Source organism: Zootoca vivipara, chromosome 8 (assembly GCF_963506605.1).
Source record: "Zootoca vivipara chromosome 8, rZooViv1.1, whole genome shotgun sequence".
NCBI lineage: Eukaryota > Metazoa > Chordata > Lepidosauria > Squamata > Lacertidae > Zootoca > Zootoca vivipara.
In genome coordinates, this window is record NC_083283.1 from 44,867,764 (window position 1) to 44,887,890 (window position 20,127).

Here is a 20,127-nt window from a genome sequence, read left to right on the forward strand (position 1 = left end):
GATTAAAGGATTGCATTTGGTTTGAAGTGCAACCTCTATCTATAAAAACCTTTATTTCAGATACACCACACTATTAATGAATACTCTGTACATCACAAATAACAATATAACTTTCTTTGATTTCAAAGACAAACGATTCCTAGTTATAGCACACAGCAGCTTCTCACTTGGTTCAGAGTATGCCACATTGTGATAAGGCCAACTGCAGATCTCAAATGCAGTTCCTGTTCACTTCTTTTGGAAGTGCAAATACTGACCATCTGTCATGGGCAAACATTTTTAATTAAGTTTACCATTTTTTAGAAATGTCATCTGCAACATCCCTGATGTATGTAGCACATAACATTTACCCAGAAAAACTCAACAGGTATGAAACAAATATACATACCCAACATGGCTACAGTCCCGATACGGCAGCACTGAAAATATGCTGCAGAAGGATCTTCTGCCACTAATAAGGACTATTCTAGAAAACAAATAAAGTAAAGGCTATGATAGAGGGTAGCAAATCCAGCAATTCAATTCAAACTTAAAACTTTGCTTGGCAAAAACTGCTTTCCGCTATCCTACTTTTCTTTCTATTGCACTGTTGCAGACGAACTGGATCTATTCTCACTCACAAACTGCACTGTATGTTGCACTTACCAACATCTGACAGGCCAAGCACCATAAAGTGACATAGAACAAGGGAGGCTTAACACTTGGTTATCAGTGCTTTAAGAGAGATCACTACTAATCATATCTCCAGTGGGACAAAAGGAGGAAAGAGCCTTATGCATAGCAGCCTGGGTGCAGAATTAAAAGCTTGAGACTTGGGCCAATGCATATCCACAATTAGTTTGCTCTTGCTGCACCATCCTGAGATTCAAACGGTCAATGGGGGGGGGGAGTGACTTTAATAACGTGAAAGCTGGTCCTCTTAATTTTGGCTAAAGAAATTGAATAAAAATAAGTTGGTAACCCTACTTCACTTGTTCAAACATGGTTTACTTTGAGTTCTACAAATAATATATTTAAGAAAGTATGTGTGTGTGTGTGTGTGTGTGTGTGTGTGAGAGAGAGAGAGAGAGAGAGAGAGAGAGAGAGAGAGAGAAGAAGAAGAAGAAGAAGAAGAAGAAGAAGAAGAAGAAGAAGAAGAAGAAGAAGAAGAAGAAGAAGAAGAAGAAGAAGAAGAAGAAGAAGAAGAAGAAGAAGAAGAAGAAGAAGAAGAAGAAGTATCTGTCTTTGGATGTTTTGGTCTGGTTACTGGCATAAGCCTCCAGGAAAACAACCAACAACTGTCACTGTTTTTTTGTCACTTTCATAATTTCACATATCTTTGACAAGGCAGCCCAAGGGAAACTATTAATGGGTCAGACAGCTGTGTTTTGTTTTTGTTTTTTAAACACAGTGCTGTGCCAGAAATGGTTGAGAAATAAATGGGTCCTCTAGTCCAGAGTTCATAAATGCAACGATAATTGGAGTCTGCCGAACAGATGACAATACCACCACTTCTGCATTAAGAGATCTAAAATCAAACAGATGGCTTCACTCCACGGTGTTTCCCACACAAAATTTACACTAACTACTGGAGTTCAGAGCAGTAATTAAGTCTGCAAAAGCATCTGACTTGCCAGCCTTTTCAGAGCATGTAATCTAATGTCCCTGTATGCAATGAATTTTGCATGAATTGTGCAAGGCTTCCAACTGTAAGTGCAGACAGAACTGGAGGGAATAGGCCATGTTAGATACCAACCTACTAGGAATGCTCCTTTAACCTCAGCATGCAATTGTGCAAGCAGTGAACATCAGGAACCACTTACAATGAACTCTTCACCCTTCAGGTGAGGATTATAAATCATCATTAGCATGCAATTCTACTTATAATTGTGTTGTCCTATTGCAAGCAAAGAGGAAAACGTCCTACAAAGCACAGCATCGGAATATAGAACAAGATGCAGATACTGATCAGCCATTTCCCTTAAAATTAAAAGTATTCGTGATGAAACAGAAACCCTTGTTGAAACTTCACACGTATAAAGGATTTAGTTAGCCTATAGCTCTACAAGGAGGCAAATACCCAAAGGTATTTCAAAGCATGTTCAGTCACATCAGTGGGGCAAATATCTTTGATACTACATACCAAAAGAAAGCTCACTATGAACATTAGGGGAAGTATCAGAGGGAGAGCACACACTTTGAATGCAGAAGATCTCATGCTACAGCCCTGGCACTGCTGCTGAAAAGCCCCAGGCAGCAGAAGATGCGAAGGACCTCAATGTCTCAGTGCTGCCAGTCAGAGTAGGATATATTGTGTTAGACAGACAAACAGGCTGACCTGGTGGTATAAGGCAGCTTCCTATGTTTCTACAATGCAGTGTGCTGTACTCTTAATCTGAAGCATGCTGAACTATCTGGTCAACTCCAAACATTAATCATGCTGGGAAACAGGATTGAACAGAAGTGTGGCCTGCTGCTGAGGCAGAAGCAGGGTTCTTAAACCGTCAACACAAAATGGCTCAGGCAAGTTTCATAAACACAAAAACAATACAGTACAGTACCTTATTTTTTTCACAAGTTGGAACACTTCTCATGGTGAATGGCTGACAAGGGATCTAGCTACTAAAAAGGAGCTCTCTGTTTTCCAAAGGCATTTTAGCACCCAAAGCTACTAGGTACTTGGAGCACTCAAAGTACTGTATCTCCTCACCCACCAAAAGCCCCTCAGGCAGGTTGCTGAAATTCCTTGGCCTGACTATGCCCCTACATTCATCCTAACTACTTCCAAAAGCTTAGCAAGCACCAGAAGAGACATCCGCTCTTGGATAGAGCCTTGCATGCTGTACTGTTTTTAATATTCGGTTGGAAGCCGCCCAGAGTGGCTGAGGAAACCCAGCCAGATGGGCGGGGTATAAATAATATATTATTATTATTATTATTATTATTATTATTATTATTATTATTATTACAAGCTTTGGTCCCCACTCTCCATTCTGTACTTTTCATACCTGGAGATTCTTGATGGCTGCTGCTCACCCAGTGTAACCTCAGTTAGCTTCTAGGGCACCTGCTCACTATTTTTAAAGCCCAAGTGAGGCCCCTTGCGTAATACTGTATTTTATCTCCTTATAACATGCCTCCCTTTATAATTCCTGCACCTATAGAGCATACACCAAAAGTGTAACCAAGAAGAGAAATTTATTTCAACTGCTACCCTTGCCAATGTGTTTTGCCAGACAGATAATGTCTGGCTACCATGTTACAGGTAGGATAGAGATAAGCACCCATGGGACAAAGCTTCTATCCTTCAACTGAAAAGTGTATAAACTCTCACCTGCAATGCTGCTTGCAGTGTGGCTAGCAGCCCCACCCACATCCAGTGGTAGCCCAGGATGGAGAGGTTGCTCACTGTGGGTTTATCCTGCATCAGTGAGCACTTGTACACACTATCACTGGGCAGTGGAAAATTTGCCATTGCGGGTCCTGGGGCAATGATTTTTACATGATTTTTTTTAAACCATGTAGCCCAGCTTGAAGACTACAGAATACAGAGGTAATTCTCTGGATATATCTTGCTTTTCATTGCAGAGGATTCTTGGATTAGGAAATGTGGTGATCTGCATACAGAATCCAATTTTCACATGTAAAAAATGATCGTTGTCTCCTACAAAGGCACATTGCTCTTTGCCTGCAAAATACCTGCCATTCCTTGTATCATTCTGTCGCATATTCTTGATGAAATGAACCTTCTTAAAGTTCTTTGGTCTGGGTGAGCCTGACAGAGTCCGGCATCTGAAAAATAAAGCAATTGAAACCAATTAAGTTCTCTGCTGAATAGCCAAAATATCTCAACACAAAGGCAGGAAGGAAAGACTAGACAAATTATTCAGCTCACCATCCTCCACACTCAGGAGTCTGTAGCAATAACGAAAACAAGAATGTCTAGAAACAAAAGGGGCTTTAAAAAAATAATAGAATGAAGCAGTATATTTAAAAATAAAAAGCAGAAATTCCTGGATTCTGTTACAGAGCCTAGGAAAGATGAGATAGGGAAATGGAAGAATGATGTGCATTTTCATAACCATCAGAATTCTCTGTAATAGTGCAAACCAAAATGTTTTTCAGTTTTTAATAATGGGTAAAGTTCCTTTTGCTAACAAAAATAACTGGATTGTGCAAGGAGGTCTTCTCTAAAATATGTTTGCTTCCTCTCCCCCCCCCCTTTTAAGTCTGTTAACACACTCCCATTTACCCTGCATCCAGTATGCTCCCATCCCCTGGTTCGAGAAGTGATCTATACACAAAATTAGCCACAATGTGTATCTATCCTGTTGTTTCTTATACTGCATTTTGATGCATTTCCCTTAAAACCAGCTTTGATTATTGCGAGAGAGAGAAATGCCCTGTGTGTAAAGCAAGTAATGTGTACACAACCTAAGCTGTAGGAAAGCGGTGCAAAACGCACCACAGAATGGGACAGGTGTTACGTCTAGGTAATGTGTTGGACCAAAGGGAAGAGAAAGATCAAAGGCACCCAACAGAGGAAGAGCAAAGGATAAAGCACGATTAACTGAGGACTGATTGGTAACAGATGGTGCATGAATTGTGACAAGTGGATACAGTGGTCTAGGAAGGGATCGGAGGATAGGCGTGAGAGGTGTATATAGGATAAATGCACTGATGTAATGGAACACACAAAAATATGACAATGACGAGATGGAAGTGAAGGGATATGATAGCACGCAGAGAGCATGTTTTCGGCTTCAAAAGTGTATTGTCACATGGCCCTTTGCTGACAAGCAATCTTAAATCCAATGTATTTGATGGAGGGCCATTGATTCAGCTTTAGGCAGGGTAGCCAGATGAAAAGAGGACAGAGATCCTGCACCTTTAATAGTTGTACAAAAGACAGACTTTCAGCAGGCATAGCTTTCCATGCTGCCATTTCTCCCTCCACTCAACTATTCCTATCAGCAGTCACAATGGGCTCCAATTAGAAGAATCCCCACTGCGAGCAGAAGTCCACTGGAAGGAGAACCACGAGTAAACAATCTGAAATATTAAACATTATTTATTTCTTTGGGCAATTATAGCTGCATTTTAATAATTTATGACGGCACTTCACAATGCCCTCATGAATGCTTTGTTACATACGGTCTAAAAAGAACAGTCTCATTAAGAGGAAGCAACAGATTTTGCTATTCAGATTTTTTGACCCTTGGGAGATGGGGAAACGGTTCTGTTCAATTTGAATTGGGTGGATTTCAGTAGTAAATACTGATAAGCTATATTACTCAGGCCTTGTCCTATGGAGAAAAAATTCTGTCTTGCCAAGGGGCTGTACCACAGGCAAAATGCACAGGGTGTGTTACTTTTTAAATTCTGTATTGACCTGAATATAAGCCTCACTTTTTTCTCAAATTCCAACAGTGAAAAGTTAAAGTGTGGCTTATATTTGTGACCTTACGGCAGGGGTCCCCAAACTAAGGCCCGGGGGCTGGATGCGGCCCAATCACCTTCTCAATCTGGCCCATGGACGGTCCAGGAATCAGCGGGTTTTTACATGAGTAGAATGTGTGCTTTTATTTAAAATGCATCTCTGGGTTATTTGTGGGGCATAGGAATTTGTTCATTTTTTTTTTCAAAATATAGTCCGGCCCCCCACAAGGTCTGAGAGACAGTGGACTGGCCCACTGCTGGAAACGTTTGCTGACCCCTGCCTTACGGTATGCAGCCAGGACCACAGGGCAAACAGCGCCAGGAGTGCGGCAAAGCGGCACCCGCTCCGCTCGTAGTCCTCCGTCCTCCGTCCTCTCCCCCAAGGCTGGGAAGGGAGAGAGCGAGGAAGGGAAAAGGCCGCTGGCAACGTAGGGCGCCCCCCCCCCAGCCCAGTATGCAGCCAGAAGCAGTGAGGAATGGAACAGCTTATATTCAGGTATTTTTTTCTCTCCCCCCCCCTCCTATTTTAAAGGTGCGGTTTATATTCGGGCACGGCTTATATTCAGGCCAATATGGTACTTATACTGCTAAAAAACGTATATCATATCATATCACATTTCTTCCATTATCAACTGCAAGTGCATTTCAATAAGAGCTTTTTTTAGTTTGTTTCTTCATAAAACAAAAGAAATAACTGGTTATGGTGTGCACCTGGATACAGTAATGATCCTTTGGAATAGTTTGAAACAAGCAACTTAAAAAGCTGGAAAAAAATGTATTAAGGGATGTTAAAAAGTACAATGGAAAAATATGAACACTCTTTGGATGAATGAAAGCATGGCATGTATTGGCTAGGCAAACACAACAAATTCCAAGGATAGCAAACAGATAGTGTGATGGTTTCTATTAGCTCATTTTTGTATAGGAAACCTAGGACAAACACAACTGATAAAAACGTTTTCTCTTTATCACAAGCAAGTTCAAAGTTTGTGTAGTTTTTAGGAGTCTGACTTGTGTCCCTTTCTAACCTTATAGAAGGGTGAGATTGGCAAGTTATTTCTTTATTTTGCCTTTGTAAATAATTAACATCATGTTAAAAAAGAAAGGGTTGTAAATAAACAGTTTTTTGACTCTGAGCAAGGCTGCCTCATGTTATGAGCTTGTTTTAGGTTCCTATCAAAGCCCCAGCTACAATTGATCCTCTGTCCCTGGTGAACACAAATGCTTTGATGAAAGAGCAACACTATCCTGAATTGGTAAACAGATTATTAGTCAGTCATGCAGCGTTTGGATTCTAACAGGGTACATAGTATCACAGTATCACATAGTATCACAGAGCATACTGCATTGGTGGGCTAACTAGAGGTCTTTACAAACGAATTTGCCTTCTGGAGGCACCCATGTTTACAGCATTATGAATATATTTGGCATGAAATGACGGATGCTACAGGACAGAGACCTTAAAAGCTACGAGTTGTCAAAGAACATTGTACTGTATTTATATAAGGTATGCCCCAAACTGCCCATGTGTATCACTTCAGCAGTCCCAAGAAATTCTTTGTGGATAGAACATTCATCAGTGATCAAAACAGTACTTGTAAAGAGCTCCAATGTTTACATTCTTTTTGCACTGACCAAGCTATAACAGAGTCTGTATTTTGTGAGTAGGACTCTTCACACATAACAGAGTTAAATTGCGCTTGCTAATCTCACTTCCTTGTTATGTCCGGCAGGGGTGGAGACCGTCAAATCTAGGGGGCCATATGTAGCCCTCCAAACCTTTCTGTTTGGTCCTTGAGAATTTCCCCTGGCCACACCTTCTCCCTCAAGGCCTCATTCCCCGAGTGCTTTCGCCTGGATGGAATGTGTTCTTGAACTGTGTTAATCCTCTGCTCACTTTTGCCTAAGTTGTGCCCAATTTTGTCCCCAGTGGCATGCGGCGTTCGGAAGGTTGCCCATGAAAAAATGTGGACCTTGGTCTGGACTAAATTCTACAAGTTTGCTATACGTGTTCATTTCAACCTATAAAAAAGCCAATGTGGCAGGATCTATATCAGGCATAGGCAAACTCGGCCCTCCAGGTGTTTTGGGACTACAACTCCCATCATCCCTGACCACCGGTCCTGTTAGCTAGGGATGATGGGAGTTGGAGCCCCAAAACGTCTGGAGGCCTGAGTTTGCCTGTGCCTGATCTATATGCATACAGAAGAGGGTCAGTCCTACCAGCAGAAGCTAGTGTGGAAGAGCTGTGGAACCAATTCAGTTCACTTCTACATTATGTTTAATGAGGGGTGGGGACATCTTTTCCTTCATCTCAACCCACAAAATGTATTGGGTCAGCCTTGCATGCACAGAATCCCTTGTGACCTAAGCAGAGGAGGAGGAGTGATGGACACAGCCCTGATCTCTTCCCTCACCCCCCGCCCCTAGAATTATTTCACATGTTCTTGGGTGGAACAATAGCAGTTTTAAAAAAGTTCCGTAATTGTCCAAATTACAACAAACATCAAAATAAAGGCCAAAGGGGAAGGGGAATAGAAAGAGAAGATATAGAGAGCTACTGCGCTCAAGTCCTAGTTATGTGCTTCCTGTGGGCACCTGGTTCGCCACTGTGAGAACAATGCTGGACTAGATGTGCCTCTGGTCTGGTCCAGCAGAGTTCTTAGACGTTCACATGTAAAGCCCTGGCCTGTACATAGGGATGACGGTGGGAACGGGTGCAAAGCAGAAGAGGGCAGTGGCTTTAAAAATAAGGTTGGGAAGATGAAAGGGGGGGTTAATGGTTGCTTAGTGGAAAGCGAGGGGATTAATGTGGGGAGAGTGGCAGAGGAGTTGGTGAGCAAGGGGGGCAGAACCTTTTGCCCAGGCATGCCAGTGGCATAATCATTTCCAGAAAAACAACAACATGCATACACTCTGTACTGTATAGTTATAGTTACCTCCGTAAAGGAGCATTTTCCTCAATATCTTCTAAAGTCTCCAGTGAAGACCTTTGGGAAATCAACCGACGTCTGTGAAGGGAGAACAATTAAATATGAAAACCATATACAATTTATTGCCACAACCTTGACAAATAATAACACACTTTTTAAAACAAAACTGAGCTGAACTGGGCTAATTTAAAATAGCAATATAGAACAAACTTTTCTGCTTCTTAGTTTCCTTCACACTTCTCTTCACCATAAACAAGGCTGTCATGCAAGAAGTTATATTGCAAAATCTCAAATGATCTCGGGCAAATATTCACTACTTCAAACCCCCAGTTTGATCTAAGTGTTTTAAAAGTAAACACTTGTTGCCCAGATTTCAGCCTGTGGATCTGTATATGCATAGTACCGGTACATGCCATATAAAAACCAGTTCTCCTGTCCTCAGGCTTTTCAAACTGCTAGTGAGGTTTTCCTATGCAACCTGCATAGGTGGGCAACCTGCAGCCCAGGGGATGCATGTGGCCCCTAACATCATTTTCTGTTGAATCCAATGTCTTCTTAAACTTTCATCTGAGTTTCTTCCTTCCTGTTTGTTTCCTCCTTGTTTGTCCTGGTTTTTAAGATCATAAGATCCAGATCATAAGATCCTGGATCAGGCCAACCACCCTTCTAGTCCAGCATTCTCTTCTCACAATTGCCAACCAGATGTCTGTGGGAAGGCTGCAAACAGACCAGAGTACAACAGTACTCTTCCCACTTGCAGAATTATTTACACCAGAAAACAAGGTGCCCTCTTCTGTTGTATGAGAAAAAAATATTTCCCTTTACGACTCTGGAATCTCAAACTCAGCAGCAGCTTGCAGCCCTGGGGCCAAATTATGACCCCTTGCAGGTTGCCAGGTGAGAGAGTTGTCAATCACTATCTTCAGCTCACATTGCTCGCCTTCCTGCTCCCTTTATGTCCTCTCTGCTTTCGGATGATCTTTGAAGCAGGAGCAACAACAAAAGGACCAGGAGAAAAAATGGAGAGAGGAAGGTGGCCACATTACAGAGGAGACAAGAAGAAAGGGAAGTGGCGAGGGTGAGGGGACATGAATGAAAGGAAGATCTTCCTTGGAAACTAGGCCTGCTGCCCTGTTGCTCAATATTTTTTAAGCATACATGCTTAAACTTCAATAATTTGAGGGGGGAAATGCAGCAAGATAAAATCAGTTCTAGAAAAAAACGAGTATCATACAATGAACATACAAAAGATAGTATCAGATTGCATAATCAAAACAAAAACAAAACAAAACAAGAACTATAATCAGATTGCCTGGGAGGGAAGTTGGAGAAGTTTGTTATCTCCTGTAGAAGAATCAAAAGGCATTACCACATTTCAGATAGCACAAATAGCTTCCTGTTAACAGGGTTATACAAATAAGACTACACTAATTATTAGATATTTATATACACACAAATACACATGCACAGAAATACAGCTAATGCCATCTCTTCCATTATCTGCATTAGTAATTTGATTTGTTTACAGCTAACTTGGAATCTCTGAAACATTATTCTATTATTTTTTCTCTTCCTGGTACTGAGGATTTTCTGTTATGTTCTTAAACTTCTTTATTCTTTTGTTTTGGTAACTGCATTGGGGATCTTTGTTAGAGCTGAAAGAAGGTTTTTAAATATTTAAAACCACGATACATTCATGGAGGAGTAACAATAAATAAACCATTAAAATTTTAAAATGCACATGCTCTAAAAGTTGAGGAGGAATAATGACATCTTGTACACCTATTGTGTTGTCCAAAACGATAGCCTGCCAGCTACAACATGTGTATCAATTCTTTGTCAATGCAAATTCACCTGTGATGTCATTTGAATTGGATTTGTAATGTTTAAAAACAAAAACAGAATTGGATTCATATACTTTCCTGTATTTTGTTGTGGCACTAACCTTGTGTTTAGGGTTTTAAATAAATGAATTCTCTCTCTCTCTCTCTCTCTCTCATTAAGAACATCTAGTGCTAATTTTATTCTGACTAAAGACCTTAGTCACTGGCTATGCTAGCTCACTGGAAGGACAGATTCTGAAGCTGAGGCCCCAATACTTTGACCACCTCATGAGAAGAGAAGACTCCCTGGAAAAGACCCTGATGTTGGGAAAGATTGAGGGCACAAGGAGAAGGGGACGACAGAGGACAAGATGGTTGGACAGTGTTCTCAAAGCTACTAACATGAGTCTGACCAAACTGCGGGACGCAGTGGAAGACAGGCATGCCTGGCGTGCTCTGGTCTATGGGGTCACGAAGAGTCGGACATAACTAAACGACTAAACAACAACAGTGCTAGCTGGGGCTAATGGCAGTTGGGATCCAACAACATCTGGAGGGCATTGTGTTGGCTACCCATGGTGTAGAATGAAGCCTGCCAAATTCAGGGACGTTCTAATGGGAACAGCACAAGAATTCATTTCAGCAGGACTTACACAGAAGCATTTTCTTATGGACTGTTTCACAGTGATTGATGTGTATTTTTAAAATTGAAGAAAGCCAGGCTGGTCTTGGCTTACTGCATGGATGAGGAACCTTTTGCCCTCCAGATGTTGCTGAACTACAACTCCTATCATCTCTGGCCACTGGCCATGCTTGCTAGGGTTGATGGGAGTTGTAGTCCATCTGGTTCCTCACTTTAGTGCAGGCATCCCCAAACTGCGGCCCTCCAGATGTTTTGGCCTACAACTCCCATGATCCCTAGCTAACAAGACCAGTGGTCGGGGAAGATGGGAATTGTAGTCCAAAACATCTGGAGGGCCGAAGTTTGGGGGTGCCTGCTTTAGTGGATAGCTAGCCTGCAGAAGAGTTGTGGGAAACTCAACATCTTTTTTGTTTTTAAATAAAGCAGATTTAACAGACGTTCTGAAGAAGATATCAAAAGACCTGCTCTTATTTCATGACTACAGTAACTGCACATTAATCATGCACCTCCATCTAGTGCAATTTATTTCTGGATGCATTTAGCTTTTGGCTCATCCCCTTGTTGGCTTAGGAATACATTATTCTTTTTATACAAGTGAGCTTCTCATCCAGCATTTCGTACTGTCTCTCCACCTATAAACATACAAATGCATCTCCCCCCACAGGATGATGTCACTGAATTTTTAACCTGAGGTCTATTTTTAGTGCTATGCTTTTGAGCTCTAAAAAAATTCTCCAGTGACCTAGCAACTGATGAAAACTGTGATAATAGAGAAAGAGCTCCCAAAATACATGAAATTAAGACTCCCTGGCAGTCAAATGCTTTGGTTTCATCCCCTTCCCATGCTAACAGCCTTCTCACTTTGTTGGTGAGGAAAATTAACGTTTTTTACCCTTCTTTGCAAACGGAATAGTCTCTCTCTCTCTCTCATTATGGTGGTAAGGACAAGAAAATACAAGGCAGCACAGTGTGACAATACAAACATGAATGGTAGTGGAAAGGCCCCCTCAGCAGCACTCCTCTTTGCCTCAAAAAATTTAACTGCCATGAATTATGTTTTGTTGGCTTATGGTTTGTTTGGAGGAACAGGGTGGGTTTTATTCTTCTGGTCTATTCATAGCATTTGCTTTTTTGTTTTTTGTTTTCAATGAGTGCTGCCCAGAAAAGTGCTGCAGAAATATATTATTATTATTATTATTATTAATAATAATAATATTTTAAAAGTCAATCTGCTATATGCAAAACTATTCAACAGTGTTTTTAATGCATGTTTTCCATGTCTCAGCCACTGGTGTGACCAAAAAGGGGCAGCTGCTGAAGAGGTGGAAAATTAAGTCTGACATTTGTTTTTACAACTTGCTGCATTCTGTTTACAGACACTTACTCACAGGGCCATTTTTCTCACACTCTGGAAATTCCTGTTTTCTTATATCATATCATGGATTGTTGTGCTCTTTGTAAACCAGAGCTTTTATTGCTTTTATTTTGAAAACTGCTGCTGTTTTATCCTAGACTATGTAACAGACTAACAGCATCATTCAAACCAAGTCTACTCAGAAGTAAGTCTTACTGAATTCAACGGGGGTTACTCTAAGATAGGTGGGATTAGAATTTTAGCCTACTATACTGAAAAGCCAGAATATGAAACAACATATCTTTTACTGCTGTTTTGCACTAAATAATCCACTAAATAAATCAACATTACAGCTAAGAGCCAACAAGGCAAATTCCAATTAAATCTTGGATAAATGAGGTGATAAGTCACTGCCTCATACGGTACATAATGTTGTAAAAAGTCGGTTTAACATTGGCCCACCTCACAGAAATTGTGAGCTTCTGGGCCTGTACACATGGTAACTGTGTAGCAGTAACAACAACAACAAACAACAACAACAACAGCTTGACAATCCAATGTGCACAACTAGTTGCCTACTAGCTCATGTGGTGCCGCCTACCCTTCCGAATTCCCTCCTGTTATATAACTAGACAGGTGCTGTCCCTGTTGCCTTTTCAGAGCCTACTAAAGACCTTCCTCTTTCAACAAACCTTTTAACTGGAGATCCTTATCCCACAGTCTGCATCTGTATTGGTTCTATTTTAATTGTTTTTTAATATATGAAATTGTCTTTAAATGTTTGTCTTGGATTGTATCCAATGTAGCACTAAGTAACTGATTCCATTGCTGCACAGATTTACGGGGAAGACCCCAGAATACGCAACAAACAAAGAAGCCTCCTGTTTGAAGAGTGTAAAACACTGCTTGTATGTTTTAGGCCCTTCTCGGTAGTGGCGCCCGCCCTGTGGAACGCCCTCCCATCAGATGTCAAAGAGAAAAACAACTACCAGACTTTTAGAAGACATCTGAAGGCAGCCCTGTTTAGGGAGGCTTTTAATGTTTAATAGATCACTGTGTTTTATTTTTCTGTTGGAAGCCACCCAGAGTGGCTGGGGGAACCCAGCCAGATGGGTGGGGTATAAATAATAAATTATTATTATTATTATTATTAGTAGTAGTAGTAGTAGTAGTAGTAGTATATTTAAAAAAGAGCCCTACCACATGCACACAAGACCAAGTCTGTCAAAAAGCTAAGCAGCAGCAGATCTGCCAGCACATCAACATGCTCCATTGTAGAGAAGGAATGGAGAACATCCCAAGAGTCACAACCCAATGGAGATTTGAAAACACTAAAGAAAAGAGTTTTAGTGGCAGCCGATAGATCTACTCCATTTATCAGGAGTTAATTCCTCTTTAGCCATGATAGTGCAAAACTGTGCCACCAAAGCATCTAAAGTAGAAGCACAGATACAGCTGCATATGGAAGAACAACACCTTTCTTGCCCCTTTAATGTAATCAATTTTATATGTGAAAACAATTGCCGTTTTAAGCCACACACACTGGGGCGTAGATCTGACCCCTGCCTCCTGAACAGCATATTCCATGCCCTAGTCTCAAGCAGAAGAAACAGAAGCAAAGAAAAAAGGAGCACTTGTTCCAGTCAAATTAACTGCATTACATGAACTACTACACAAAAGGGCAAGAGGTTCATTAAAATGTGTCACAAAAACAACACTTCAAGGGCTCTTTCAACACATACATGGGAGCTTTGCTGCAAAGAAGAAAGAATGTTTGAACAATAAAAGCACTGTTTACTAGGATTATGCCTATAAAGCATAGTTTCATTGCTGCAGTTGCCATATCTCACTGAAGGAGTGATTCATTGGCAGCCCAGCCCAGCAGAAGTCACAGAGTGTGCATCATTAACAGCAACTTTAAAAAATAAAATAAATATCCAGTGTTTTAAAAATGCCAACCAATGTGCTGTAAATTCTATTCTATCCTTTTCCTTTAATGACAAAACCAAAGTGTTTTATGCATTTGGGGGGGGGGATATAAAGTTAACAGTATTCACAGATTACCAGTGATGTATGGGTGACCTCTAGTTTCACAAGAATTATAACTGTTTGTACAATTCCTCAACTAAATAACTCACAACGTACCGGTAAGTTACGAATAGAAACCTCAGGTCTCCTCAGATGAGGATCAGGATCCTCCAGCATATCTCCATTGTGCCAATTATCCCAGATCTGGACATCCTAACCCCAGGACTGGAACTGTCTGGTTACATATCCCTCCTGCACCTCTCCCAGGGCCATATGAGCAGAAGAGACGGTGAGTAAAGTAGAACCTTTGGACTCAGCAGCTCCAGCACCCAACAAGCTGCACACAAGGCTACTCTGGAGAAGGAGAAGCACATGGGAAACACCTGCTAAGATCAGGGCCTGAACAAGAACCAGGAGGGTGAGGAGCATAGCTGTCAAGTTTTCCTTTTTCTCACGAGGAAGCCTATTCAGCATAAGGGAATTTCCCTTTAAAAAGGGAGAACTTGGCAGCTATGGTGTGGAGTCTCCAGATACTTCTTAAGTACCATGTCTGAGCTGCTTAACTGTTGAAGCAACAGCTCTTATCCAATCTCCAGCCTGCCTGATCAGGGAAATGGACAAGCAGCTTGTGCCATTTGTGCCTTGTTAGCTACTGCAAGCACTAAACTTCTCAGTCTGCTCTACACAAAGCCAAGTATATGAAAATACTGCACTGTTTGGATCTTCAAAAATTTCTCATTCTACTCCTGCCAATATGCTCACAGAAATGCTGCAGAGTTGTTCAGAAAGATTACCTAAGTAAGCATCAGGAAATGTCAACAGGGAAAAATGATTTCAAGTCAGTCATGTGCCTATAATTATGCTACATTATTGAGAACAAGCTGCAACATGGATGAAGATAAAGAAAGACTTCTATGAGAAAGGGACAAAGGATATGAACATTGATCCCTGCTTTGTTTTTAATCACCTGTTGACTATATGCCAAATGAATCCTGCTATACAATGAACAGGACTTTCCATTCACTAGAAATTATAAATCAAACTACTTTGTCCTAAAGCAGTGTGATATGATCAGGTTAACATGGAACAAAAGCAACCCTTGTCCTTTTATTTAAGTTTTGTTCTCTCTCCACTGTTCTCAGATTAAATCACAAATTTTCCACACACACACACACACCAAAAAAAATTGGCTTCATCTTGGTGTGTTTTTAAAAATGCTATGGTAGATAGCCACAGGCTGCATTCAGACTCCAATTTATTCTGTTTTAGTGCCGTTACCCTAACTGCTATTTTGCACAATTTATTTGAGCTTTCAGCTGACATAAAAGCAACTTCCGGGAAACTAATGGAATTTAACAGAATATGGCACTAGTTTAATGCTTATTTCCATGCTATTTGATTTCAGAAAAAACTCGCCTTGCAGCTTCTGAAACTTGGAAAAATTGCATGAGGCAAACTTTCCTGCCTTTGTGATGAGCTGTGGGGCGGCACAATGGCGCACGCTGCACTCCTGGCTCACACTTCCTTCTTTGTCTGATGAGGAAGTGTGTGCCAGTGTTTCAGCAAAGAAAGTCATGCCAAGCAGGTAAAGCCTGGAAGAATGGCAGAAAGTAGATGAAGAGGGACAGCATGGAGGAATGGCATGTGTGAAAGAAATTTATCACAACATAGCAGCATAGCATTCGAGATGTGGCAGAACAGGCATGTACAGCGTGAAAATAACTTTAGAAAGCAGGATGGAAGCACTAGCTTTATAATCAGTTAAACTAATGCAATAAATTCAATGTGTGAATGAAGCCTACAGTCTGACTGTCTGGTAGGGGTAAGCAAGGATCCCCTTTGACAACCAGCAAAGCAAGCTATGAGGAGAGAGCTGGTCCTTTTCTTCTTTTATGCTCACATTAAGTCACACTTGGCCAGTACAGCTGTAAGCTCCTGCTGCTCAAGAGCCTGTAAGCTTAGCTGGTATATCTACCACTTTTATGAAAGGTCGTATGAAAAAAATGTCCCAATGCAATTTCTGTTTGTCTCATTCCAAGTCAAAAAATTGAAGAGCACCCTGACCCCAACACCACACCAACACCCACTATTCTGGTCTTCCTTTATCATTATTGCAGCTGAGCTATTCAGGACAATACAACTGTATCTTCCAAAATCTGGTGCTGTGGCAAGATGTTAGCAGCCAGTATTACAGATATTGAGTCCTGGGATGAGGAGCTCACAGAGCTAGTATCACATAGGCACAAGGACCAGTGGAACTTCCACTTCAGCCTGCTATAATGGGGATAGTTTGACCAGTGCTTATTACAATTTCCACAAGACTCTTTAAGTTCTAGCCTTGAAAAACATAAGAAAATATCTCCTACCAAACATTTTAAAAGTGCTTTGTTACTGCAGAACTGTTTACAAGGATGCTGGCACTGGCCTTTCATGCCAACATGAAAGCATCTTTCACTGAAAGATAATCCATAAAGAAAGCTGAACTTTTCAAAGAGATCTGAGTAGAAACGAAGAGGGAAAAGGTCACTTTTAAGAATTATACATTTGTTTTTGTCCTTTGAAGCAGACAAAGATGCTGGTAGCTACTTCCAGTTTTTCCTTCCCCCCCCCAACTATATAAATGAGTTCCACCCCCTATTTCTGCTTTTAACAGAAGAGATTCAACTTTGTGCCTTTTATGATATAACAACAACAACAACAACAACAACACTGAAAATAAAGCTGAAATGGCAATGGTGTTCACATCATCCCACCAGTGCAAGATGGATTCATTGTACAAAAACAGCAAAAGTGCATTTGGTTCATTCCTTCTTCCTACTTGTACATGCACTTCTGTTTAATCCTCTTCAATGTTTTAAGACAATTCTATAAAATACAGCTATGTAGTGCTTGAACAGATTTTTCACTAGTATCAGTTAGAATTTTGCAGATGAAACACAAGGACTTCCCGAAACTAAAACTTGAGTTATGACCACTAAAATGTCTCAAGTGCTACAAACAAAAAGCACTTAATTTTATTTATATACCACTTTTCACATATATAAGGGACCCAGGTGGCGCTGTGGTTAAATCACTGAGCCTAGAGCTTGCTGATCAGAAGGTCGGCGGTTTGAATCCCTGTGACGGGGTGAGCTCCCGTTGCTTGGTCCCAGCTCCTGCCAACCTAGCAGTTCGAAAGCACGTCAAAATGCAAGTAGATAAATAGGAACCGCTACAGCGGGAAGGTAAACGGCGTTTCCATGTGCTGCTCTGGTTTGCCAGAAGCGGCTTTGTCATGCTGGCCACATGACCTGGAAGCTATACGCCGGCTCCCTCGGCCAATAATGCGAGATGAGCGTGCAACCCCAGAGTCGGTCACGACTGGACCTAATGGTCAGGGGTCCCTTTACCTTTACCTTACCTTTCACATATATAGCCATAAAGCAAAAACCTCCTAGAAAGCTGTAAGCCACTGTACACAGCTATAGCTCACAGGCAGGATGCAAAGACGTTCCTGTGACTATTGTGTTGAGGAGAGGGGATACTATGAAAAGAAAACAGAATTGCTGTACAGTGGAAACTCGGGTTACGTACAGTCCTCCTTACGAACGCTTTGGGTAACAAGTTCCGCTAACCCGGAAGTAGGTGCTTCTGGTAGCGAACTTTGCCCCAGGATGCGAGCGGAAGTCGCATGGCGGCAGCGCGGCAGCAGTGGGAGGCCCCATTAGCGAAAGACCTCCAGAACGAATTACGTTCGTAACCAGAAGTACCACTGTACAGAAATAAGGAAGAAGATTGGGTTAACAAAATGAAACCACATCCCAGTGATCCCCATTGAAGAACTTGAAGAAAAGTAGGTGGAGAGAGATCTTACACCTCCACATATTCCTCAATGTGTTCTGATTCAAAACAGGAGATACTGGGAATGATGAGAAAGATGCATTTTTTTAGCCTTCCTCAAAGTAAATGTACTCACCTTTTGCATTCTCATATATGTCATTTGAGATTAAGGACAAGGGGCATGATGCAGGACACTGCAAAGGACTGGCTATTCCCTGTTCTCCTAGTTATTACCAATACTGTAACTGAAAGGCTGGTGGATTGGATCCAGACAATATCTGTTCATTACCAACTTAAATCATGATACGAACCACTACAGACACTTAGTGTTGTCTGATTACACAGGCATTATTTGGTTAAGCATATGGGACCTAAATACTCCCTTATTTTGTTAACTTAAGTAGTTAACTTAAGTAGATAATTTTTTTTTTAAAAAAGAATATGAAAGCACACCACAACAATCTCATCTGGTGAGTGAAATCATCCTTATACTCACTTCTCAGGACTAATTCTAGTCATTATAATTTGATTTATACACATTACTAATGTAATGTATGTTCAAAGGCAGGCTGGACAGTGGTAAAAATCATCTTATTACATGTTGGCGAGGAAGAAGCAATGATTACTCTCTACAATTATACTGACACAGCAATGACAGTGTTTACATCATTGTTTGGATGAGATTCCGTTTCTAAATTGGGAACAGAGCATCTCGAAACAATCCTGTATCAAGTTATGTGTATGTTACAGCACAAAAGCTTGGGTAGACCTGAGGTTTCCCAAATGAGCCTGCTAATCTATGAAAGAAATAAGTATATTTAAACCTGCTACGGTATAAACAAGCTTGATTTAGAGATTAACAGCCCCTGAACTTGATTCAGCCTAGAGTTTGCATACACAACCCAGGAACAACCCTCAGGCTGCAGTGAGTTCAAAGTGAGATCGACTTGGGGCAAAGGAGTGGGGAAGTGATCACGAGCTCCCTCACTTCAGCCATGCTGAAGTTCATCAAAAGACAAGCAAATATGTAAACAGCAGCAGGATTATTCCATCTTGAAAACCGATTTCACGGTTCCAGAAAATTCAGACAATAATATAGTAAAGGAGTAACATAGACTCCTCTCTCCCACCATGTAGATAGCCTCTATAATCAAGTGAGTCTTCCACATAAACAGTTGATCATAATTTTTTTATACATATACATGCATACATACATACATACATACATACATACATACATAACATACATACCCCACCCATCTGCCTGGGTTTCCCCAGCCCCTCTGGGGCCGGGCGGCGCCCAACAGAATAATAAAAACATGATAAAACTTCCCTAAACAGGGCTGCCTTCAGATGTCTTCTAAAAGTCAGGTAGTTGTTTATTTCCTTGACATCTGATGGGAGGGTGTTCCACTACCGAGAAGGCCCTCTGCCTGGTTCCCTGTAACCTCACTTTTTGCAGTGAGGGGACCACCAGAAAGTCCTTGGAGCTGGACCTCAGTGTCCAGGCTGAATGATGGGGGTGGAGACACTCCTTCAGGTATACAGTGGTATCTTGGTTTACAAACTTAATCCGTTCCAGAAGTCCGTTCTTCAACCAAAGCATTCTTAAACCAAGGCATGCTTTCCCATAGCAGCAGGGGACTCAATTTACAAATGGAACATACTCAAAAGAAAGCGGAACATGTTCTGCTTCCAAGGCAAAGTTCACAAACCAAAACACCTACTTCCGGGTTTGCAGCGTTCTTAATCCAAGTTGTTCATAAACTAAGCTGTTCTTAAACCAAGGTACCACTGTACAGAGGCCCAATGTGTATTATTCTACCCTCCATCACTGTCCATATGTTTTGAGGGAGAGAAATAATGTGAAATGAGCATCTACATGATTGGGTCCATAAAGTGAGGCATACTTCTCAATGAAGGCTATTTGCATGATGAGGAGCAAAGGGTCATGTTGCTCATTCAAATTATTTCAATACTGTGAACATGTGACTGTGGGTGAAATATAGATTCAGAGTTGGCCTGATGTGAGATCTTCCAGCTTATTAATTCATGTAACTGTCAGCACCCTTCTTGCAATGGTGGGGAAACATATTTATTCATTTATTT

General features: G+C 41.2%; 1 protein-coding gene across 1 annotated transcript in view; it reads right to left on the reverse strand.

Annotated features, from left to right (window-relative positions):
• Positions 1 to 20,127, reverse strand: part of CABLES1 (Cdk5 and Abl enzyme substrate 1) — a 51,636-nt gene that overhangs the window by 15,858 nt on the left and 15,651 nt on the right. The window contains 3 exon segments of the mRNA XM_060277879.1: positions 389 to 466; positions 3,679 to 3,771; positions 8,358 to 8,429. Coding sequence (XP_060133862.1) covers positions 389 to 466; positions 3,679 to 3,771; positions 8,358 to 8,429 — 243 coding nt within the window.